General features: G+C 34.9%; 1 protein-coding gene across 1 annotated transcript; it reads left to right on the top strand.

Annotated features, from left to right (window-relative positions):
• The first annotated feature begins 549 nt into the window (after nt 1–549).
• Nucleotides 550–25,485, top strand: LOC150097134 (2-Hydroxyacid oxidase 1-like). Its single transcript, XM_090407256.1, has 11 exons — nt 550–663; nt 6,900–7,037; nt 13,314–13,357; nt 13,495–13,635; nt 13,820–13,971; nt 16,445–16,697; nt 18,768–18,913; nt 19,440–19,531; nt 19,637–19,795; nt 21,937–22,006; nt 25,328–25,485. Exons 2-11 carry the CDS (start codon nt 6,954–6,956, stop codon nt 25,414–25,416), a joined length of 1,230 nt encoding a protein of 409 aa, XP_090263382.1. The 5' UTR covers nt 550–663; nt 6,900–6,953; the 3' UTR covers nt 25,417–25,485.
• The last annotated feature ends 710 nt before the right edge of the window (nt 25,486–26,195 follow it).

Raw genomic sequence — 26,195 nt, 5'->3', positions numbered from 1 at the left:
TGCAGTATATGATTAATATACACCAGTCTTCAGAAGAGGAAGCTTAACTTTATAAATTCTTCTCACATGAATAATTTCAACAGCGTGTACACTTGCCAACCTGTTTCCCCCTCTCTTCTCCCTCAGCGAAATGCTTCACAAAGTGTGTTCAATAAACAAAGCTGTGTTTCACCAGTGCTGTTTATTACACAAAAGAATGTTATCTCAGTTTCAGTAAGAGCTTTGCATATCGCCAAGCAGGGTCTTCATTTTGACCGAAGGTATGCTATTTTCGCAACGTCGAAGGTAATGCATATTTACTGTGCAATTTCTTACGGACACAGGATGTTTTTAACTTATTGACACTATCAGGAGAACTCTTTCATTAGTTCTAAGAAAGAGCGCTATCCGAAGAGAATTTCTCCCTTAAGGGAAGAGATAGCATCTAAAAGGGTGGATATACCGGCATTTCCAGAGTGTGGAGTACGTAAAAGTGGTTTTGCTTCCACATATTTACGAAGCGTACTGATCTGCATTTCCTCCGAATACAACCGCTGCAAAGAAGCTGGCTGAGAAGTCAAGCATACAAGTAAATCTTACCGTTTACTGTATTCATATTGACTCCAATTCTCGGGTATTTTGGCACCGAAAAGCTGATTGTCACTGTATACGTGTCTTCTATAGGTAAGTTACAATACGTATGTGTTTTATTCAGTGATATATGTAAGACTAGCTTAAGCTTGTCAAAATAACTGCATTTTTATGTAAAACCAAAACTATTTAAATTTTTTGATATTATCATCATCACAAAACTTTTCGGAAAAATCATAATTTATTATCCCACTTTTTCTCCCTTTTCATTTTTCTTCCGTTTTTATGTGCATTTTACAATATACGTTAAGTACCTATTCTGATTTTGTCAATACTGTAGTTACACATAACTGCTTCGTTTTACCCAGATGGATTGTAGTGGAAGTATTTTGGAATGGTTACTAAAATTTGTCAAATTGTAAATAAATAAATATATTCATAAAAATAATTATTAATTAATTATAATATGTTATCGAAGATGTACATGACATATAATATTATTAATTATTTTATAATAATAATAATAATAATAATAATAATAATAATAATAATATAAGCTCTAAATGCAGTTCCCTTGATATGACGTCATTATACACTAATGCAAATGCTATCTGTTTTTTTATACGGAGGTTTTATTAATTATGAGTCCAGGGATCTGGAAGTTATAGTTTATAGGGAAGAAGTTCAGAGGTCATATTGCAAATGACGAAACGAAACATTACTTGGATGGTCAAAAATAGGCTACTAATTGGGACAAAGAAATCATTATTCCTCTTTGCAAGGCTCTGTACGTCCATTTGGACTTTTTTGCCGACATTTAATTGCCTGGATTTCTTGGAGATGAGGATTCATAGGGAGATAACCATATGGTTATCTTCCTATGGATGTGGTTATCTTCCTTCATGTGGTTTCGGCACTGTGGAATGTTACGTTTGAGAATAGATTGAAGATTTGTGGGCTACATTATTCTAATGTTGATTAGGAAATCAAGATTGCAATAAGAGATCGAATAAATCTTTCCATTTTTTTTTCTTTCCTTGTATTTTGTATATTAGGAACTCCATTCCTACAGTCTGTTGTAGCTCTTCCCTCTTCAAATAAGTTACATTTTGTAAATAATTCAAACATAAAATACTTATATTATTTTCTGGTTGGTATTTGAATTTTTTATATCTTCATCGGGATGTACATAAATTTCAAAGTAGGGATTTTTGCAGGTTACCAATAATAATAATAATAGCAAAATCGATAACAACAACAAAAATTATCAAAATATTTGTGGGGCCTCGAATTGTTCCTCCCCTGGTTCCTAAATTCTTTTGCACAGCCCTGGCTATCAGTTTTTGGAGAGAGGGTTTCAGGCATTTAGCAACATCCTATCAAATAATGTGGCCCATTTTTCTTCTTCTAAATAAGCCTAATTAGCATAGCATGAAACGCTTGAATAGTAATACGCGACCTTTTGGCAGATTTTCTAGGAAAGGATTGATTTTACCCGTCGGAAATGTCTGGTGAAAGTGACTGACCCTTTTGATGTAAAAAAATAATAATAAAAATAAATAAGGTCAGCATTTATGTACGCCGATGTACGACAGGATGTCGGAATAGATGAGTGGTTAGGAAAACAAAAGCAGCAAAAAAATGACAGCTATCCGGAAAGTGTGACTGACATAAAAGCTTCCATTTAACATCCGATAGTACGCAAAGAGAGCTTCACCAAGGTAAGATGAGCTTTCCTGTTCCTTTACCAGATATCTGCTTGACTTATCTAGTAGCTGTTTTTAGATGTTGTGTTTAAAAGTCATTCACTAATTTGTGACTGCAGTCAAAGATTATCACTATAAATATTCCACTTTATTATTTTCCATTTGGATACGCTGTGGAAGAATTTAAATTTAAGACACGACAAGACAGTGGTTAGTTACGTCGTTTACGAGTACTGTTCAATGACATGCTTTGTATTCCAACAACAGCCAACAATTCCTCATTCACTGCGGTATTCATTCTTCTAAAAAAACGTCGAAGTTCGTGAGATTAGTTATTTGACAGCATTCCAGACTCGAATAATCATTCTCTTTCTAGCTTTATTATTCTGAAATGGAATCCATTTTCGAACGTTTAACCTGTGGGTTGAATATTTTTTAGTGAACAACTTTTCTAATCGATCGAAGTAAATTATCCTTTTTCCACTCCTAGTGATGGCATTTGCCAAGGGAAAACAATCGCTTTTTCTAGAAGCTCCTGACCCCCAGTGACAGAGTTTAGTTCTTTCAGACCACCAATTACAGGATAATTAAGAATTTTCCTAGATATTTTTTATACTTCATTATTTATTTATTTATCTTGGGGAGGGTAATGTAAATTGACCCTTACCCACGGCAATAGTTACTTGTCGAATTTTTTTTTTCATATCCACTTATATTAAATAATTTGCAGGTGCCTTTTCTTCTTCTTTTTTTGGAGACATGATCACCAGTGAAATGATCGACCATCTCGTTGCGAATTAAGCTTTCAGCTTATGTAGAAGTCCCAAGGACTCTTTTTTCCCCCTCCCTAATACTGATCGCGAAGAAAATTAATTGATAATCTTTACTGTGAATTATGGGTGAAAAATTTAGCGATATTTGGCTCTGTGGGTTGCACACTGGTATGAGGTTCTGAGTGTTTGACGGATTTTGGAGACTCAAATTCCCAACGACTACAGCAACGAACCGCTGGGTGAAAGCCTATGGATGAATATTTTCTGCTGAAAGAAAACTAAGAGTTGCCAAACAAATTCGCATCCATAGCATCATGTCGTAAGGCAAAGCGCAAAATGCCAGTAAATGTACCACACTGGCTATTGCACAACAGACATTTAATGAATATAAACACTTGATCATAGGTGTTTCAGAATCAACAAAAGTCGACAGTTTAGTGGTTTTGTGCACACACAGAAGATCGATTTCAGTTGTGCAAGGGAATTATTTGTGTCTCGCTGATCGCTATTTTTATTCAATAGAGCTTGAATTGAACGCATGCAGATCTGAAGAGCAGAATGAGTTGTCCCAACTGAGAAATATTTCGGGATAGGGTTCAGATGGTGTTTGTGATTGCATGCGCTACTAGTTCTTGTAAACAGCACAGTGACCGAAGAATCATGATACAACGTTCTAAGTAAGACACCATTACCTTTACTAATGAAATTCTGTGTTAAATAATTTCTTTGCACCTTCTTAGTCAGCGTGTCATGAATGTAGATGTATGACGGATTGGCATCACAACATTATAGACACGGGATTAGAGCATCGATCCTCGGCTAATTGAACACCATTGGGATGAGTTGCAAGGCCATCCAAGAAAGCATCAATGTTAGCAAGTCACAAGTTGAATTAAAGTATTTCATGTAACTGTTTTCTTGGATAAATTTTGTCTTTTGTGTTGGTGTGAAATGGCATTTTTATTTCTTATATTTTTGACAATATAGATATTTTACACAAAAGACACGTCCACCACCAATACCTTTTATGTATGTGTGTATGTGTGTATATATATGTGTGTATATGTGTATGTGTGTATATATATATATGTGTGTGTGTGTGTGTGTGTGTGTGTGTGTGTGTGTGTGTGTGTGTGTGTGTGTGTATGTGTGTATATATATGTGTATGTGTATGTGTGTATATATATATATATGTGTGTGTGTGTGTGTGATCCGGTTATTATTAATAATTACCGGTTAAAGTGAATAATTTACGAGAATTAATCACTTTAACCGGTTAAAGTCAATAATTCCCAGAGGAGTCTGGTACATGTAATAAAAACATGTTTATAGGTTTTATATATGGGTTTTCATTCTCAATAGAAATTATAACAGCTTAGGTTAGGTTAGGTTAGGTTAGTTTATAATGAAAAAATAAGGAAAGCACTTCTTTGGCACTCAATGAAATCAGAAATCATTATAAACTAACCTAACCAAAACTAACCTGGATGTGGCATGTCGAACCAAAGTGTAGTCGTAGTTTATCGTGGACAGATTAATGTGGATGAAAGATAAACGTTGTTGTGGGGCGAGCTTAATGATTTCGGGCAGATAAATGGGGGATAACAAATAAAAGTTGTTGTTGGTAGATGAATGGGGATAATAGAAAAATCAGAGAGGAACTGATCAATGTTTTTCTCCATTGATGAGAAAATTTATCTTTTATTCCCATTAATCTAAGCCAACCAATAAAGGTTAGGTTATGTTAGGTTAGATTAGTTTATAATGATTTCTGATTTCATTGAGTGCAAAATAAGTACTTTCCTTATTTTTTTTCATTATAAACTAACCTAATCTAACCTGTTATAATTTCTATTGAGAATGAAAACCTATAAACATGTTTTTATTACATTTACCAGACCCCTCTAGAAATTATTCACTTTAACCGGTTAAAGTGATTAATTCTCGTAAATTATTCACTTTAACCGGTAATTATTAATAATAACCGGATTTATCACTTTAACCATAACATATATATTGTTATCCATTTTTTGGCATTGCCGCATGATCTGAATTTTCAAATTCACGTTATTTGTGTACCCAATTAGTGATTTTTAGTTATTCAAGTTATGCAGTGAAAATTGTTGTTTGTAGGATTATCGTTATAAAGAAGTGTACATTGATTGCTAATGAAAAGCTATTTATTGCACAAAAAATATTATTAACGACGAATCATCGTCATGCTTGTCAAGGATTTAGGCCTAGAGTGGCCTGTTGCGACCTCAGAAATCATCGTTGAATCTAGTATTCAGATTCAAGCTAGTATTCACCGCGAACCAAAAATTAGCAACTCTCCTAAAACCCACTAAATCTCTCAGCCACAAAGAAATATTCGTACACCACAACGTAGTCTACAAATTTCCTTGTCAAAAAGACTGTGACGTCAGCTACACTGGCTCTACAATTAGGTCCTTATGGACTGGACTACAGGAGCACTTCAGGGATTGCGATATTCCCCTTCCGGATTATCTGAACATAAAAAAACATCGCGACATAAAAAAGAAAAACAAAACACAGAGTACAGGGAAGACAGAGATTGCAGCTCACGCCCTTGAGCTGAAACATCCCCCAAATCGACAAGGCCATAATCATAGACAAACAAGACAACGAAACGATGCTTAGAATAACAGAAACTATTGCCATAAAATGCGATGAAAATTCTATCAGCATCCACCACCCCTATCTAATTTCCGAATGTTGGACGATCCAGAACTTACAAATTAAGCCACACCTCCGGCCATTTAGCGACAACAAATGCCCTTATTTGGCAGATTCAACTTGCAGTCATGACACAGCCCTACACTCATTCCGAAAATGTTCCGATGATGGTCAGTCGACCGAAACGGTCCGCACCCCGTTAACGCTCTCCCCTGCCCCAGTTTCCCGATAAGTAAATCCTTCCCCTTTTCTCTTCCCCCCCAAAAAATGCGCCCCTAAACACAAGAATATATATATATATATATATAACCCAGGTTTCCAAATTTATTTTTCCCGCGTCAAAACACAGATCCCCACGCTCCCTTCCTCCTCCTCCCCTCGTGATAAACAACATTCAGCAGGATCATGAAATTGGAAGAATCAAACCAAGGTATGTACAAAATTTTTCACCTCTTTTATTCTGCTATAATTGCCTTCTGTACTCGCCCATAATGTCCTAAAATATATATATACCCCTTTTTGAGTAATAATAGCCAATGTATTTAAAATAAGGACACTCCTAAACAAAAACAGGCTATAATAGCGGTAATTATAATAATCGTTGAATCTCTTAAGAGGACGTCCTGGTTTTCTTTTTCCTAATGGCTTGTACTTTAAGGCTTCTTTCGGTAATCTTTCTGTTTTCATTCTTTGAACGTGTTCCATCCGTTTATGTTTATATTTTTTTCTTTTTTTCTATTACTGGTTCTTGGTTTAATTCTTTCATAATATCTTCGTTTCTTTTTGATCAAATAGGGTATACTTTGCAGTTTTTCTCATAAACTTCATTTCTGCTATTGTTTGTCTTTTTGTTTTATTGTCCAGATTTTGCTTCCATACATTAAGACTGGTAGGGCTAATGTATTGCATACTTTTAGTCGGGTTTGTTTTTGAACTAGGTTTGGTTTAAATATAGAGTTAATTACACCTGTTAGTTTTAAATATTTTACAATTTTTACGTTTATATCTTTTTGATTTTCATATGTGATCATACATCCTAGGTAGTTAAATGAATTCACCTGCAACGACGACTGATTTTTTAAATTTTGCATGCATTATATTTCAATGTTGGAACTCATCCCTTGCCTTGTTCTTTGTCTTCTTCACTGAGCAGCTCATTGAAGTAAAAGTGATATTAAAGGCCAGTTTCTGTCCGAGACATACTGTCATGGCATCTTTTCGCTGGTGTGCTGTTCTGCTGGTGGTAATAAGCGTTTATTCACCCGAAAATTTAGTTTCCTGTAAAGTGGTGGTAAGTAACTAACTTCTTAATAAGGCTATTAAAATATTTTACCAGTTAAAATGGAAACATTTTCGTCATTTGCTATCACCAACGGCTCCTATTTTAATACGACCTTTTATCATGATAAAACAACAAACAAAAAACTTCTATATGCCATGCTATTATCTCAGAAAATGCTATCAGAAAATAGTGAACTAGTTCACTATTTTCTGATAGCGAACTAGCTTTGCCATCTCTTATCAATGAGGTAGAATTCTATACAAGCGGTTTTCATTTAATAGCGAATCGCATGGTATAATATGTACTTTATTCGAAAGGCAGATTTGTTTCATTTGGCTATTGTGCTTGTTATGAGTACGGCAGATATCCTGAAATTTGGCCTGGACTATTCATTAAAATATATTCTCTAACCTCATTTTGGGTCCAAATTTGGATCTACCATTTTATAGAGAATAAAATAAATCAATCTACTAAAGCATTTTATTCCCCTTAGGGAGTAGGTGAGCTTTAGCCTTGTCTAACTTCTCGGACACTAAGAGGGCATTTTAGTCTCCACCTGCAGCTATTCAGAGACAGATGGCCAAAGGCTATAACAAAATTATATACAGCATCCGATGAAGAGACGGCTGGCAAGTGCCGCCCTCTCTTGGTACTGAACACAATATATTTATTGTTTGAAATAGTGTGGGTTCCAGGGTCGATTTTCTTAAGTTTACGAGACGAAAAACCAGAATTTCCGGGAAAAAAAAATCGCTGCTTCCTTGTACCAGAGATCAATTAACTCGAGAACCGGTTGACGAAAGGACGACTAAATTTGAATGGAGAATGGCATTATCCGGGCTGCCTAAAGCTATGGATGCACCTCACTTCCGTAAGGCTATATAGGCCTCCATTTTATATAGAATTCCATTCAATTAAATGCAGTATTCTCATAAACTTATAATGCTCTCATTTCGTTCTGTCCTTTCCCAATTTTTACAGACATTATACCAAGAATAAATAAAAAAGTTGAAGCACATTTATTTAAATACTTCAAGCAGATGTGAAACCGTTAAAATATGGATATTCAACCATATGCCTGCAGAAGGAGTGTCCTAGGTTCGATTCCCGCCAACGACGTGAGGAGCTGAAGGATCTTTCTCGGCCATAGCCAAGTTAGCCAGTCTTCGGCGTGCACAGTAGGGATTTTTCCACTAGTTTATCTGGGTTTTTTCATCCCACAAGCAGGCAAACCAGCTCCGTGAACACACAGGCAACAGTCATCGGATATAGTACGGCAAGGAAGGCAATGGGAGACCACTCTTAGTCATTTCCCTGGATGGTGGCGTATATATAGCTGCCCCTAAACAGTCGAAAGGCTATAACCACAACATAACACGAGGGAAAGCACTATATATAATTAATACAGTGAAACTTGGTTTAGTCTACATTGCCTTTTATTAATGGTGGATAAGTGGCTCTTAATATGTATTCATGTTGGTATTACATAGTATTGTCATTAGGGGATTACAAGACTCATCATAGGAGGCTAAATTGTTTATAGACCATAATATTAGTATCTTGATTTGACTTCATTTTTTATATGAATCCCGCCCTATGAAAGGCTTTTAGCATATAGTTCAATGGTATTAGTACAGTGGATGAGCTAAGGGTTATGTAATCCAGTTATGTAATCTCTATTCTAGAGACCAAACATTGAACTTTTTTCAAGCCATATCAGAATTCCAATAAACAGTTCCCAACTAAAGATATTCATAAAGCATCCACACCCATAACCAACCAATCAACATTTAGTTGGAATGTTAATCATTTGGCTACATCAGTAGTGGGGTAGCCACTAATAACCAGATCAAGATCAAGATGAGATAAGGAATCGTGACGTGATTGGATGTTCATCTGATGACGTCATCGTGTGTGTGACACCATGGGTTTGGAATGTTTGGAATTTCCCTGGGGGTATATGTGTCAATGGCTTCAGTTCTTGTGTTTTGGATCGCATATGAAATTATGGGTGATGGTAGAGATAAGGATTCGTGTCGTGATTGGTGGGACACTTCTGACCAGATCAAGATAAGATAAGGAATTGTGACGTGATGTTTATTATTATGAGATGAAGATAAGTGACGTCATTTATTAGTTGTAAATAAGCGACATTACTGTTTTGAATGGAAAAGGAAGACATTAGTGGATAAGGATTCGTGGAGTGATTGGTGGGATACTATGAGCAAAATAGGGGTAGGGTGAATGTGGGGCGAAGTGACATCAGTGTCTTGGATGTGTATTGTTATGAGTTGTAGATAAGTAAATGGTTTGCGTATGGTATTATGGGTGATGGATAGTGATAAGATAAAGTTTGGAATTTTCCTCGAGTCCCCTTCTGTCAGGGACATCACGTGGTGTGTTGGGTTCGCCAATAACATTGTGGGTGTTATTTAGAGATAAGCAATCGTGATGTTATGTGTTTGGAAATTTCTGGGGAACATATGTCTCTCTGTGATATCACATGGTGTTTTGGTTTGCCCATGGAATTGTGGGTGATGTTTTTGAGATAAGATACCTTGGAATTTTCCCAGGGTGATACACATCCGTCATTGTCGTCACGTTTAACTTTGGTTGTCTATAGATGGCTGTACTAATTTTCTAATATAATTTGGAGTATTTGTTTCCTGTTAAAGGGTGGGAATTCTTAGAGTAGAGTTGTGATGGCGGCAGTGATTAGACTTTTCTGATTAATTTAATTATTTGCTGGTGTCCCTCAAACACACCCACACACCCACACACACTAGACATGAAAAGTCACTAATATATCCATGTTAATACTCTAATATGTACCTTATGATTATTCTTATGAAAAAAAAAACAATTCAGTATTAGAATTACTCTTACCAAAACATACGAGCAGTGATTATTGAAATTACAATTATCAATTGTTATGTTTAAGTTTAAAAAAAAGTAACTTACATTTCTTTCTAGAATGGGAACATCTTGATACTATCTAGGTTTTCTGAATATTCCAAATTGTTGATTTTTAACATATATTCACAGCATAGAACACAAACAGAAGTCTGAAAATGCAGTTGACTTTTTCATTATGGGTTACTGGGACTAACATATATTCACAGCACAGAACACACAAACATAGGATTTGAAAGATATTTCTGTAAATAACCAGAAATGCTAATTGACTACTTAATTTAGATTACTATCCGATTGGTTCTCTATATTAATTCTTTCCCACAGTTGCTCATGCAATGTGTTTCCCAAGCTTGGTGGGAAAGTGTATGTGCCGTTTTGTTTAGGGTAAGTGTTATTTCCTGTTTCGAATTCAGAGTGCTTTTAGAGTATGGAATTCTGACAAGTGAAATGATTTTTTTTTTCAAATTGATTGGTTATTCTCTCTATTTTACTTTTAAAATTCAGTTTAACTACATATTCTAACAGAATAACTGAGCAAAATAAATAAATAAATAAATAAATAAATAAAATGTATGTGAATTTATTTTCCAACACTGTAGATTTCTCATTAAGTCTTATCTTAAAGACATCTCTCTTATCTGGTCGCCAATTTTGTTGTACGTAGGTGAGTGAGAAATCGTGTTTAGGTTGGAACTATTCGTTCCTGTGGGAAATTATTGCTGTAGTAATTTAATGCTTACATTAATTTTTTTAAACCAATAGGACTATTAATTTTACTTTCGATTCCTTGTGCTCTTAACCTATTTCTGTAACTGAAATTTATTTATTTTTTCTTTAGCATTAGTAATTTTAAGTAACTGATATGAGACAAACAAGGTTTTAAACTCTCTGCAGCGTTTTCTTTTAGAAACTTCTTCTGTCAGCACAACAAATAAATAGTTATTTCTTGTTATATATAGTTATTAAAATAGTTATATATAATTGATTAATTATTTCATCCATAAATAGATGATATTCCAAAGGTACCGAAATGTATCATAAAACTATTACTTAATGTGAAGGATTGGGCAACATGTGATATGAAAGACTCTTCATATGAAACAAGGACATTTAATTTAATGTCCTTTGAAGCCTTGCATAATAACTTAATAAAATCGCAGTAAATACCTTTGAGATTTTATTTTGTCATTTGTTAGTAGAATTCACTTCTATAATCACTTAAAAAAGTATTATAGGTGTAGAAGTACTAATGAAGTTTACTTTAAAGTTTACCTGCTTACTCCTTTTTTTTTGGGGGGGGGGATTTCGTTTCTTTTTATTGCATATATTCAGTGACGTTACAAGCTTTCAATGGATCTTTATTATCTTAAAGGTGACTGTTGGTAATTAACCAAGAAATTACTGTGGAAGTTCTAGCATCCAGGCATACTGCATGCCACCATCTTATGGTGCCATTCTTCTCTTTGCTTCTGGACCACTCTTCAGATTTTTTCACCAATACCACAGGAACATAGTGTCCTGTGCTTCCTCCTGCACCCTCCCTATTTTATATTAATTACTTTCTCCCAGAAACCTCAAATCTATCACAGTTTTGCCGACGAGAGCACACTCGATTCCTCATCACCCATTTGGTATCCATATGACTGAACTTCAAGTTCTTAAATAACCAATTCATTTAACAGTGATCTTCTAAGATTGGTCATGAGGGAATTGCCATTAAAAGAAATTATTTTGCCCTATTAACTGAAGTTTTTAAAAGGATGTTGGTTGTTTAGATGTGCTTTATCAGTATGAGAACCATGCGTGCAAATAAAGAATATATCACATGACATAGCAGAGCCAGATGACTACACCCTCTGTCCAAAAAGAAACCGAACGTTTCGAAAATAGAAGAAACTAGTGCCGCCACCTGTTGTATCTTTTTGTTGTCGAAAGCGGCAACCTTCATTAGTGTTATGTCAACTGTTTATGACATTTGGTTCATTAGAAGCCGAGTTATAGTGCCAAGAGTGACAGTTGGTTTTGACGAACGGTCGGAAAATGAGTTTCAAACAGAAAGCTACGATTGACGTTTGTATTAAACGTGGTAAAAGTTTTACCGAAACGGATCAAATGATTCAAAAAGCATATGGTGATGAATGCTTATCCCATACTCAAGTTTACGAGTGGCTTAAGCGATTTCAAAGTGATCGTTTGACGATTGAGGACGACGAAAAGCCTGGCCGTCCAAAAACTGGACTAAGCGAGTTAACATCCAAAAAGTGCGTGATTTCATCAAAGATAACCCGAAATCTTCCACGATATTGATTGAAGATGAATTGGGGTTTCCAAAATCAACTATTCACAACATTTTGACCTGGAGTTTGGGCCTTCGTAAATTGAATTCGCGATTTGTTCCTCCACAAGTTGACCGACGACCAAAAATGTATCGAATTGAACACTGCAAGTACCTCATTAAAACCGCTCGTAAGGACTCAAACTTCCTTGAAACTATTGTTACTGGTGACGAAACGTGGTATTTTGAGTACGAGCCCAAAACAGAGTGCTGAGAGGAGACTACCAGAAGAGGAGCATCCGAAAAAAGGTCGCTTGGAGAAGTCAAAAGTAAAGGCAATGCTGATTTGTTTCTACAATTCCAAGGGCAGTATCCACAAAGAATTCGTTCTGCCTGGCCAAACTGTGAATGGCGAGTTTTATATCGATTAGGAGAATTCGTCGCGTATGGCATGAATATCGTGACGCCCGACCGTTTGTCAAAACACAGTGTCACTCTTGGCACTAGAACTCGACTTCTAATAAAAAAAATGTCATAAACAGTTGACACAACACTAATGAAGGTTGCCTCTTTCGACAACAAAAAGATACAACAGGTGGCGCCACTAGTTTCTTCCATTTTCGAAAAGTTCGGTTTCTTTTTTGGACAGAGGGTGTAGTGTGCGTGTTAACAGCATTCTTTTCTCAAGTCTTATTGAAAAAGTCAGCAAGGAGTTAGGGAAGAAGAAAGATGGTGTAAATGTTGACGATGGTATCTGGTGATCATTTGATCTCTTTTCAGCATGGGTCGCTGAAATGGAACAGCCGAAATTTCCGTGAATTGCTTAATAGGCGTCAGCATCTTAAATGATTAAAAATATCTCCAGAACTCTAATTATGAATGTAGAAAAAATGAAAATTAAAAACAACAACAAATGTTTAGGTTTGCAAAAACAGTGAAAATTGTTTGTAGTAAATTCCTTTATGCAGAGATAGAATAATGATTTCTTTTCCCTACAATTCACTTTTTAATCAACTTAAACCTTTATACACCAGCATACAATTCACCCGTTTTATGTATTTATTTTATTTTAATGTTTTTTATTTCGTTTGTAGGGAGCGACAGTAACTCGCTTAGACAACAGCAAATCAACAAAAGGGTAAATCAATTTTACTTTCAGTGACTCTGCTTTAAATCTTTCATGACACGTATACATTTTCATTATTAAATATCTTAAATGATTAACATCATGTATAGCTTATATAACTTGCTATCGTTTTCTTTCCCTTCCCCTAGTTTTGACAACGATATAATGGTAAATATCGAAGATTTTCGCCGATACAGTGAAAAACATGTCAGGGAGCCAGACCTGTCTTATTTGAACCACGGAGTTGACATTGATTTAACCTTAAAAGATAATACTGCGGCATTCTCTAGGTAAGTTTGAAACACGAATAGCAGGGTGAGCAATATGACAGAATTACTTAAGTATATTTTTTAAACTTAAATGGAAAACTACTTATGGAAATGACAGATGTTTGTAGTGAAATAAGAAAATGAATGTAGTTGAATTTTAAGGATCTTTAGTTGTATCCTAACGAACTGTTTTCGATCTCCTTAGATACAGAATAAGGCCACGCCATTTTAACGACGTCTCAAAAATTGACCTTTCAATGAAAGTTTTAGGGAGTAAAATACCTTTTCCTGTCGGAATATGTCCTACCGCATTCATGAAGCTGTATTCTCCAAACGGAGAGGTGGAAATAGCCAAAGGTAACCAATAAAATAATTCTTATTATGACGAGAAAATTCTCTAATAAATATCGTTAATTAATAAACATTCTAAGGTAAACCATTTCCTAATTAAATAATGAACATCTCCATTCAGCTTAACATGATCTCTTTAATTTTTTGGAAGGCCTTCTATTTTATTTGGAAACTTCAAAACAGGCATGCATATGAAAAATAGATTGCTGTGAAATGGAGTTTGGTTTTGTGAAGGCCTATCTAAGGCTGTGGTGTATCTTCACTTGCAGGCTTTGAAAAGAAATGACTTAAATCAAAAGTTATTTTTTATGACCCAACTCAAAAGGTTTGCACATTTTCTTTGAAATACGAATGCAGGCACAAAACTCGCTCAAGTTTCCGATGCAAGTCATAATATAAAAAATATATATTAGTCTTCACTTCAGTTCTCTTCCCTCCACATGGTTTTATTTAAAGACACTGCTTGCATTTTGGGTTCCTATGGTGGTAACTCTCCAGAAATTTAGTTGTCACGTCATCTACTTGTCTCGTTTTATTTTTCGCAAGGAATATATTAAAATGTTCTTGAACATTTTGGAAACATGAATTTTAGAATGCTAGAATATGAGTTTTAAAATACGACTGTAGAGCCTCCGTAGCTCAGTCTGTATAGACGAAGCCCTTTAGGCGATTCATTGAAGGGAATCGAACCCAGGTCGATTTCCGTCAGTGAAGTGAGGAACCTCTATCTGATCTCTTTCGACGAAAGGTGAGTTAGCCGGTCTCAACGCAGGTAGAGATTTTTCACCAGGAAACGCGAGTTTTTCGTCGCCCAGAACAGGCAAACGGGCCCTGTGAACACAAGAATGCACAGACATAGGACATGGAATAGGATTGACCGACCTGGTCCATGGGATTTCCAGTTTCCAATTCCTAATAAGCCACGAAGTCTAACGTAACCGCAATAGGCCACTGGGCCTAATTCCTTTCGTTTTCAATATTCTTCTTCCTGTAGAGATTCGAAATCAGTCTGAGCACAAATTTCTACAGAAGAAGACATCTTTGACTCCTTTATTGTCCTATTAATCTTTTTGCCTCCTGTTCAGTACAACATAGAAATGCTTCAAAGCAGTAAAATTCAAAAATTTAATACCACCTTCAAAGAACTTTAAGGAGCCTCCTTAGCTCAGTAGGTATAGACGAAGTCCTTTGGTCGGAAAGAGCTAGGGTTCAATTCTCGGCAGTGTCGTGAAGAACCTTCGTCTGGTCTCTTTCGACGAAAGGCAACTTAGCCGATCTCATACGGAGGAAGGGGGTTTTGCCACCCGGAGACTTGGGCTTTTCGTCCCCCAGAACAAGCAAACCGACCCCGTGAACACACATGGATTACAGTCATGAATACATCCCAGCCATATGCCGGTCCCGAGCCCGGATAAATTTGGGGGGAGTTGGGGAAAGCAATGGTGAACTACCCTGTAAAAATTACACCAGGAATACTTTGTGGGCAATGCCTACAAAGTCATCTACGGTCGGAAGACGAGTGAAAGGGAAGATCAGATCAAAAGAACTTTAATGATGTTTCTAATAGACTATCAATTTTGAATCAAAGCTCTCTTGGTTATAGAAATGCCAAATTACTTTGAAAATGTATATCCTTGATTAAATTTCGACGCAGGTCAAAAGCCTTTGACCTGCGTCAAAAGCTTCTGACGCTGAACAGTCAAAGGCTTTTAACTGTTCTTTTTTAATCTTTTATTTAAAAGATTTAAAAGATTAAAAAATCTTTTGTAATCCTGTAGAATTCGTTCCTGCTCATAAACGAATTCTACAGGATTACAAAAGATTACCCAGATTTGGCAGGTTACTATTTTAGAAATTATCATACAAAGCTCTCGTATCATAAATTGAAGAGTGGTTAAGACATCTAAATTTGAGAACCAGTCCATATTTCATTTTATAGTAGTAACTCCTAATTGCATGAACTTGGAGGATACTAAAATTGCAGTTCCCTTTTACCACACAACTTAAAGCAAATAAATGCTTTTTTAGGACCAGCAAAAAGATCAGGTTACGTATTGTGGAATCATGGATACTGTTGATATCAAGATATTATTCATATCAAGTTTTAACGTAACGTCTCTTCAAAATTTGCTTTAACAATAAATTGAACGAAGCGTAAGGCCGGACTTTCATATCTGACGAAGGTGATTTAAGAAAGATTTTTGTTATTTTTATTTGATGTTGTTTCTACATTGAAACAAGTAATAATAATATATATCAATATATTTATTGATATATTTTTCGTTTCTATCGTTTCAATTTATTTATTTTTTAATTTATATACTGAATTACATAATTTGAACATTGATTTATTTAGGCTACTTGGAGTTCCTTAAATGAGTGTAAATATTATTACTCATTTTATGAAAATAGTAACAAGAAATGAAACAAATAATTGCTTTCTGAATGTTAAAAAAGTTACATGGTTTTTGTTCACCAGGTGCCGCTGCTGCAGGCACTGTGATGATCTTGAGCAGCTATTCCACAACATCTATTGCAGAAGTAAAGCGAGCAGCACCATCTAGTATCCATTGGTTGCAATTGTATCCTTATGCAGATCGTCAGTTAACCATTCGAATTGTGAGAGAAGCAGAAAGGAATAATTTCACAGCCCTGGTTCTTACTGTGGATTCCCCAGTCTTTGGTAACAGGGTGGAAGCTTTTCGAAAGGGTTTCCAGTTGAGCCTCATGGAGTAAGTTCATTTATGATTACGATGGTTATCTTGGACTAATGATTGACTTTAGTGATTTAGATCGGAAAAAAAGTGTTAACTTTCTCTTTAAACGTGGTATTTTATTAATCGCCTTTTTATTATTAGTTTTTCTTTTTTCTTTTTTTTTTTTTTTACAAAAATAAATGATCAGAACCACAAAAAAAAAAGTTTGATTAAAATACTGAATAATAAAGCACCGAACATGTCATCATCATCATGCGTATCAAGGATTTAGGCCTAGAGCGGCTTGTTCCGGCCTTATCTTTCAAGAGGACGTCCTGGTTTTCTTTTTCCTAATGGCTTGTACTTTAAGGCTTGTTTTGGTAATCTTTCTATTTTCATTCTTTGAATGTGTTCCATCCATTTATGTTTATATTTTAAATTTTTTTCTATTACTGATCCTTGGTTTAATTCTTTCATAATTTCTTCGTTTTCTTTGTGATCAGATAGGGTATACTTTGCAGTTTTTCTCATAAACTTCATTTCTGCTGTTGTTAATCTTTGTTTGTCTTTTTGTTTTATTGTCCAGATTTCGCTTCCATACATTAAGACCGGTAAGGCTAGTGTATTATATACTTTTAGTCTGGTTCGTTTTTCAACTAGGTTTGATTTAAAAATAGAGTTAATCACACCTGTTATTTTTTAAGTATTTTGCAATTTTTACGTTTATATCTTTTTCATTTTCATATGTGATCGTACATCCTAGGTAGTTAAATGAATTCGCATGTTCTAAGATCTTGTTATCTATTACTATCTTAGTTCTCGCTGGATCTTGTCCTTTAAAGGCCATAGTTTTTGATTTTTCTGTTGATATTATCATTCCATAATCTTTGGATATCTCATTTAGATCTAAAATAGCTTTCTGTAAGTTATCTTCAGAATTTGTAATTTTATTTGGTCGTCGGCAAAAAGGAGAGTGTTTAAGTTCACAGTGGGAGAAAGTTTAATACCTTGATGGAAATTTTTATTACCAACATGTTTAATCTAATTATTATGCACTTAAAAATATATTTAATGTGTAATTCAAATCCAATAGAATATGCATTATCCGATCTTCGGTAATAATATGGTGAATTGTAAACAGCCCACAGTGTCTGTTATTAGCAGCTTGCTTATACTCAGTTTGGATCTGAGTCTCGCTTCTGACGTAGTCCTGTAGTGCAGTCGGAAGGGTAGGGCAAAACGACATGCGCTATTTGTTTGGAAAAGAAAAAAACTTACAGATATTATAATCGTCATTTTTTTCTCCAATTCAGATCTCTCTGAATCGTTGATCTCATACTTAGTCTTTTGTCGCCAACACAAACCTGCTGTTACTGTGAGGGTTTGTTAGAATGCAACTTGATATCGAAGTATGAACAAATATCTCAGGAAGTAAAATGTTTAGTAAAAGGCGCCTTCAAGATGATCAGAACAGTGACTCCACCTGGCGTTCATCTGCTTGCATCATTTAATGTACGACTTATTCACAGTTCAGTAATAAGATACATATTTTTGAGAAAATTTCCATTTTTTTTACATCATATATTATTGAAGGATTTTGGAAATCCATTAAGTTTGCTTCTGGTGATTCGGCAATATTAGCAAATTTGGCAGAGAAGAATCAAAACCCCGCACCATAGAAAGATTCGAGTGGATGGATAGAATATTTATTTATCTTTGAAATAAGTATCGTATTGACAACGTTTATACACCTAGCTTGGAATTGTCTTCTGTGTTCTGACTCTCAGTGTAGTTTCCCTGTTCGTTTTGCTAATCCTGAAACGTATTGGATTTCTCTTAGTCGAGCAACCACAGTAAAAAATCGGACGGACGGATGGACTACACATAAATGATTGATGGATAAAACTAAGCAAAACAGAATATTACGCAACAAGACAAAAATAAATAAATAAACCGGTATTACTTTACTTTTTTCGCGAAAAAGTTGTAGTAATTCTGGCTTAACTGAAATACATTTTCCCCTTTATAAATGAGTTTCGCCATTTGTATTGAGAAGTGCACGCGTGTATACTAATTGCATGCGCTCACCACTGTCATTTTTTCCAGGTTACCAATATTCTCAACGGCTAATAAGCGAACAGAAGATTATGGAACTCTTGGAGATACCTTTGACCACTCCGTAAGATGGCAATACGTACGTTGGCTGAAGGATAACACCAAACTTCCAATTGTCACCAAAGGTATTCTCACAGGTCAGTAAAACAAATTCTTTAGGTTCTCAGTTTTTGCCAAAGAAAATGAGATTTCGGTTGTTTTATTGTTTGCATGATTCGCTGGGCATTGGGGATTTCTGCTAAACTGTAAGGTGTAACTGAAGATAAGATTGGTCTGGAAAACAACCTTGTGATTGATAACTTAAATGTTAAGTCCTGCATTCGGACCTACGTACCTTCAGTGTTAGTTCTCCCATTCATTAATACTGCTTACAACAGCAGCAACGAAAAGTGCATTACGCTAATCGCATGTCGGCTATGGGTCAGTAAACGTTATAGTATTTTCGTCCCTTTTAAACAACATATTTTAAACAACAGCAAATCCTAAAAGATCGCATTTCAGAATTATTTCCAATCGCTCTACATGATAGAATTGGTGCGCGCGTGCATGCGTGCGTGTGTGTGTGATTACAATATCGACTAAAACCTACAGCTAAGTTTTAGTTTTTCATGTTTATACTTCATATTTATACTTCATAACAAGCCTTTTTTTGCCTGCTTTCAGGTTTTGACGCCAGGATGGCTGTAATACACGGTGCTTCCGCTATTTTAGTGTCAAACCACGGAGGTCGTCAATTAGATGGTGTACCTGCTTCAGTGAGTAGTCCATAATATCTTATTCTGAGCAAGAGAGAGAGGAAAAATTAGTGCAAGATTAATCTGAAGTTTATCCTATTGTCCTAATTTATGCTTCTATTTTAGATCGATGCCCTTCCAGAAGTTGTACGGGCTGCTGGAAGCAATGTCGAAGTCTATTTGGACAGTGGAGTGAGATCGGGAACTGACGTGTATAAAGCCCTAGCCCTTGGAGCTAAAGCAGTGTTTATTGGTAGACCCACTGTCTGGGGTTTGATATATCAGGTCAGTATGCTTTAGTATTATGCTCACATAAGTGTGTTGTAATTGGCTAAACACTTGTATGTAGCTTGCGTGTAGAAGATTAAGGAATATTAGGAGAGGCGCAGTATGGATAAAGAATATTTGCAACATAGTCAGAGTGAAAATATCGATGGCCACGAACCTATTTGGGAAAGACTATCAATCTAAGAGAAAAATTGCCAATTCAGAATGTATTGTTTTTCAAAGCCACTTTAGAAATTAAATTCAACTCGTAACATGATTAAATTTTGCTATTTAAAATATTTTTTAGAAAATAAGTTTCCGTTAAATCTATAAAGAGCCTGTGTAGCTGAGTGAAAGTGGTATTTGCACTCCTCAGCACTAAACTGCCCAAAGATAGACTTCGAGTTCAAGTCTAGTAATACTACAGGAACTTTTCCTGTTTTTCGACCGGTTCCCGAGTTTATCGATCTCCGGCACGGGAAAGCGGTTTTTTTTTTTTTTTGGAAACTCTGCTTTTTCGTCTCGTAAACTCAAGAAAACTGACCGTAGAATCCATACTATTTCAGACATTAAATATATTGTGTTAGGGTTAGGAACCCCGAGATGGCGACCCTTGTTGTGCCGTATCTTCACTGCGGGCTGCTTAATTAGTGAGAGCCTTGGGCCAGCTATCTCTGATTGGGTACCAGTGGAGATTGAACTGCCCACTCAGTCTCCAAAAGTTAGATAGGGCTAAAACGGACTTGCCTATTCCCTATACAGGAACAAAACGCGTTAGCTGATTTCTTTTTTTTTTATCTATAAAGAAAGCAACTAAACAGCTGTAGTAAAAAAGGTGCTAAATCTTCTCAGAAATGTGTTACATTCCTCTGTAGGTTTGTACCTTATAAATTTCTGTGAAGAAATTCAGTAAACACCAATATCTTACTTAATATTAGCAATGTTCTCGAAGAGGTTCTGTAAGAGGATGGTTTCCTAAGCTAAGAACTCGATTATTACTTAAATACCATACCCACATATTTGTTTTGGAGGGTTCTTGAATAGTTTATGTTTATAAATGATGATAGCTTGAATTTAAAATGTTGCCGACTGATTCCACAGACCATTTGGTGCCTCATTCAGTTAGGACTATATGATTTAAAACGTCATTTTCATTTAAAAATCCATTAAGATTTTTAAATGAAAAAACAAATTTTAAATGAAGTACACAGCAAGGGTGTACACTAAATTCCATCCTTGCTGTGTACATCTAAGAAGTTCTGCTTGGGTATCTGAGAGATCTGACGATTGTTTCTCAGTTCATAAAAATCACCTACGAAACTCGAATATTTAAATTCCATGTGCCATTTTTTAACTGCGCTTCCATTTGCTCTTTTACTTCATCTTCATAATGGACCAATCATCTGATATTTTAAATGTACTATAATGTTGCACTATTAACACGTACTTTGCAGAAAATTAATCCTTATCCAAATGTTCAATTGGACAAGGATTGTCCAATTGAAATTCATTGGCACGAGCTTGTATACAAGGCGACTAAGACAATGTTTAGGGGCTGCGAAAATAGGAAAAACTGCAACATAAAAACTCTGTTTTTAGTTTTTAATTTTACACATTTTCCTGAATTTATGGGCTGAAAGACAGTGTTTGTGCAGTGAAAGCATATATCCAAAATGGTCCTGATTTAAGCTTTCTCTTACTTCGCGTTAATAGGCAGTCATTAAAAAAAATCAAGCAAGCTCTATTTTTCCATTGATTCGTTATTTCTTGAATATGATGGTAATGAAGAATGCAGATTCTTCTCTGTTCACTTCGATGAACCACTCCATTTCATACATTTACTATATAGGATATCATATTTCAGTATCCAAGTATTCTATTTTAATGTTTTAATGCTTTTTGAGTTTTAAAATATTAAAACTAATTGATACAACACACCAATTAGCGGCCTATTGCTTAACTTGTCTCGACTTGCAAAGTCATGATAATGATTGCCCGCTTGGCATCGAAATATCACTGCAATCCGCACTGGTTAAACAAACCTTGTATAACAAAAACTGATAATATCGGGTAGGTCTGTTAATTTTATTGTTCTTAATGTATTTTATTTAATTTAATTATTTTTATTTATTACTATTATTATTTATTTATTTTTACAGGGTGGTGAAGGAGTAAAAATGGTGCTTGATATTCTGCGAGATGAACTAAACATCACAATGGCTCTTGCAGGTTTGTAGTTTTGTTATATATTGAAGAGACAATCTGTAGTAGACAGGATTATTTGAATTTATCATCATGCTTTTCAAGGATTTAGGCCCAGAATGGCCTGTTCTAGCCTTAGAAGTCATCGGTGAATCTCTTAAGAGGATGTCCTGGTTTTCCTTTCCCTAATGGTTTGTACTTTAAGGCTTGTTTTGGTAATTTTTCTATTTTCATTCTTTCAACGTGTTTCATCCATTAATGTTAATATTTTTTAATTTTTTTCTATTACTGATTCTTGGTTTAATTCTTTCATAATTTCTTCATTTCTTTTGTGATCAAATAGAGTATATACTTTGTAGTTTTTTTTTTCATAAACTTCATTTCTGCTGTTGTTAATCTTTGTTTGTTTTTTTTTTGTTTTATTGTCCAGATTTCGCTTCCATACATTAAGACTGGTAGGGCTTATGTATTGTATTCTTTTAGTCTGGTTTGTGTTTGAAATAGGTTTGGTTTAAACATAGAGTGAATTACACCTGTTAGTTTTCAATATTTTGTAATTTTTACGTTTATATCTTTTTCATATGTGATCATACATCCTGGGAAGTTAAATGAATTCACCTGTTCTAAGATCTTGTTATCTATTACTATCTTAGTTCTTGCTGGATCTTGTCCTTTAAAGGCCATACTTTTGATTTTTCTGGTAATATTATCATACCATAATCTTTGGATATCTCATTTAAATTTAAAATATCTTTCTGTAAGTTATCTTCAGCATTTGTAATTATTATTTGGTCATCGGCAAAAAGGAGAGTGTTTAAGTTCACTGTAGGAGAAAGCTTAATGCCCTGATTTAAATTTTTATTCCATTTTATTATTATTTCATTTAGGTAAATATTTTAAAAGAGTTGCTGAAAAGGAACATCATTGTCAGACTCCTTGGTTTATCTATCTATGAAAGTTCATAATTTAATCTTACTTGTATTTGATTATTTTCATATATACTTTTGATAGCTTTTAGAATATTATTTGGTATTTGTTTTTATTTTAATATGTTAAATAAATTTGAATTATGAAATTTGAAATTATTTGAATAATAATAATTATTATTATTATTATTATGGCGTCTCCATGGAGTCAGAAGTCTCATCGCGGGAGATCCTACTTTGACAGAATAACCATTATTCACACAATGCCTATCGTACTTCTCTTTAAATTCATCAACAGACGATGCATTCACAACCACTCCTGGTAAAGCATTCCACCCATTCATAGCCCTCCAAGCAAAAATCTAGTCCTAACTGTTAACCACACTCTTACACAATTTCCAGGGATGACCCCTCGTTCTCTCTCTTTTTGAACTGTCATCAGCATGAATCCTATAAAATCCCTTTATTAATTTATATGCCTCTATCATATCTCCTATCCCACGTCTATCAGCTAGTTTTTGGAGCCCACAGATCTTCAATTTATCCTCGTATGAAACATTCCACAGACCTGCAACAATCTTTGTAACTCGCCTCTGGATCCCTTACACCATTTCTTCATCACCAAGGAATCCAGGTGACCAGATCTGTGCACAATAGTCCAAATGCGGTCTTATTAGAGCCTTATAAAGCGGGACAATCACTTCCTTGTCAGGGTAGTCTTCAACAATCAAGTAATTTGATGTGATGCTTTGGCAACCTTTGCAATATGCCTTTTAAACTTAAGTTCTCTGTCCACAATAACTCCCAAGTCCCTTGCCTCGTCGACGTCTTGCAGTTCAGTTCCATTAATATAGTAAACAGCATATGATCTCATCCTTCCGAAGTGCATCGCCTCACACTTGGCCATGTTAAACTGGCAGCCATTTAGTTTAGCCCATACCGTCAGCCTATTTAAGTCGTCTGCAAGATATCAACATCATTTGAATTGAGTATCGCTCTTCCCAATTTTGCATCATCAGCAAACAAGTGGATATTTTCTTTCAAATTATTTCCAATATAATTAATGTACAAATTAAACAACAGAGGACCAAGTACTGAGCCTTGAGGTTAACCACTAGTCACCTTTTCTCCTGGACTCAGCTCCTCCATAAACCACTCTTTGATATCTCTCCATCAGCAGCTCACTAATCCAAATCATCGGCTTCGGATCATCATTTGCTTTAATATATGCAACACAGTTCTGTGTGGAACCTGTCAAATTGGCTTTGCAAATTCCACGAGTATCACCGAGTAAGGATTTCCTTTCTCCAACTCCCTTGTTACTTTATTATAGAAAGTAAGTTACAAAGGTAAGACCTGCTCTTCACAAAACAATGTTTCCCCTTATAAAATATCATATTTCTGTCCACCCAGTCCTGAATTCTAATTGTTATGAATTTCTCCAAAACCTTAACCACCACTCCCGATATATTGATTGGCCTGTACTTTTCTATCTCTTGGAGCCTCCCTTACTCCCTTACGGGAGGCTCCAAGAGGTAGAAAAATTACAGGCCAATCAAATTAAAAATAAATTAAACAAATTAAAAATAAATTAATTTTTACCTCTTTCCACTCTATTGGAACTTGGGTGGACATTGGGTGGAATTTGTCTACATTCTGGCAACTTCCAAAAAGTTTTTAATTTTCAGCAACTCCGCATCCCTTAACAATGATAGAAACATAATCCGCGAAATATTAATTTTCCATGGTACATACATATATTGAACAACCACAACTTTAAGTCATTAAACTTCATATGAGAATTCCTATAGCAGATACATATAAGGTACACGCTCCTACTAAAATTAGTTAGCTAAGCGTTAGCCTGAAATTAGGCTTAGCTGCTCGCACATTCGCAACCAATGCATTTTCATAACGTATATTCACCCAAAACCAATAGACAATTTACACAAACCTATATACAATGCGCTCAACCTAAACATCATAATATAAAAAAATTACTCCACAAGAAGAATACTTCTCTAAAAGGTGTTCATGTTATAAACATAAACAACTTTGCAGCACTATATAAACATCACAAATACGTCACAGCGCCATCTATGGTCAATTATGCGTTATTTATTTCAAGCTAATTATTTAAGTAACTAACAGAGGATTTTATGCTGCATGATGAAATTTCAGATAGGAATAATCTGAAAATTACCTGTTAATCTATAATTAAATCAATAATTTATTAAATAAGGATACAATAAAACATTGCTCATAAAAAGTAGATTCAATAATAATTAGTGGCAAGTTAGATCATATTTACAAATTCGAAGGCGTGTATTATTATTATTGTTATTTTTATTTAAAGATTTCATAAATATTTCATTTATGTGTGATGAAAAGGAAGTTAAAGTGTCCTTTTATTCCATTTTAGGGTCCAGGAATGTCAAGGATATCGATCCGTCTCAAGTAGTGAGAGATAATTACTACAGAGAACTATGGAAACCACACATACCGTACTGACATCTAGCGGTGCTGCCAAATTAGTATGATTAATTCCGGAAATTCATTCTTTTTGAATTTTAACTTAAGAAGTTGGTTCGTTAGATACACAAACAACTCCATCAGGATGGAATGTGTTTGTCATCGTGAACGTACCCATAAATGGCGAATTTGTATACTCAGGAAGGAAATAAAACTTACAATAAAAATACACTGAGTTATTTTTTAATTATTTAAGCTAATATTAATTTATATAAAAACAGGAAACGCGATTTGGCATTTTAAAAAGAACACAACACGAACACGATGGTCATTGTAGAACTACTGTATTTGGAAATCGATGCAATACATGTGGAAATTCATACGATTTCCAAATGTATTGTGACATGTGACAAATGTATTATGGCAAATGTACGCATCAGTAATAATGAAGGTATTGCAAACGCACATGAGCATAAGGAACTTATAGTTCTCTCTCTTTTCAAGCAATAATAAAAAAAAAGAGGCCTCTCACTCTCTTCCTAAAACGTTATATTTCACTTTAGTAGAAGGCCAACTACTTGAAATAAATTGGTTTCGTTTTTAGTTATTTAGACCCAAACTGGTTGCTTTGATATATTTGATCTCATAGCAACTTGTAAATTTTTGTTCGATAATCCTTTAATTATAACATTATACTTAGTTGAAAACAGCGCAGATTCATTTTGATCGCGACCCTGTTCGGGATGGCATGTTTGCTACAAAATTATGCATAGTGTATGAGGAAAAATCATTTTCACCTCCCTCTGAATTGTTATTAA

This window comes from Typopeltis vanoorti, chromosome 17 (assembly GCF_054136105.1).
Source record: "Typopeltis vanoorti isolate ZY-2024b chromosome 17, IOZ_Tvanoo_1.0, whole genome shotgun sequence".
Taxonomy (NCBI): Eukaryota; Metazoa; Arthropoda; class Arachnida; order Uropygi; family Thelyphonidae; genus Typopeltis; species Typopeltis vanoorti.
The sequence above is the reverse complement of the archived record's forward strand: the minus strand, read 5'-3'. Positions and strand labels throughout refer to the sequence as shown.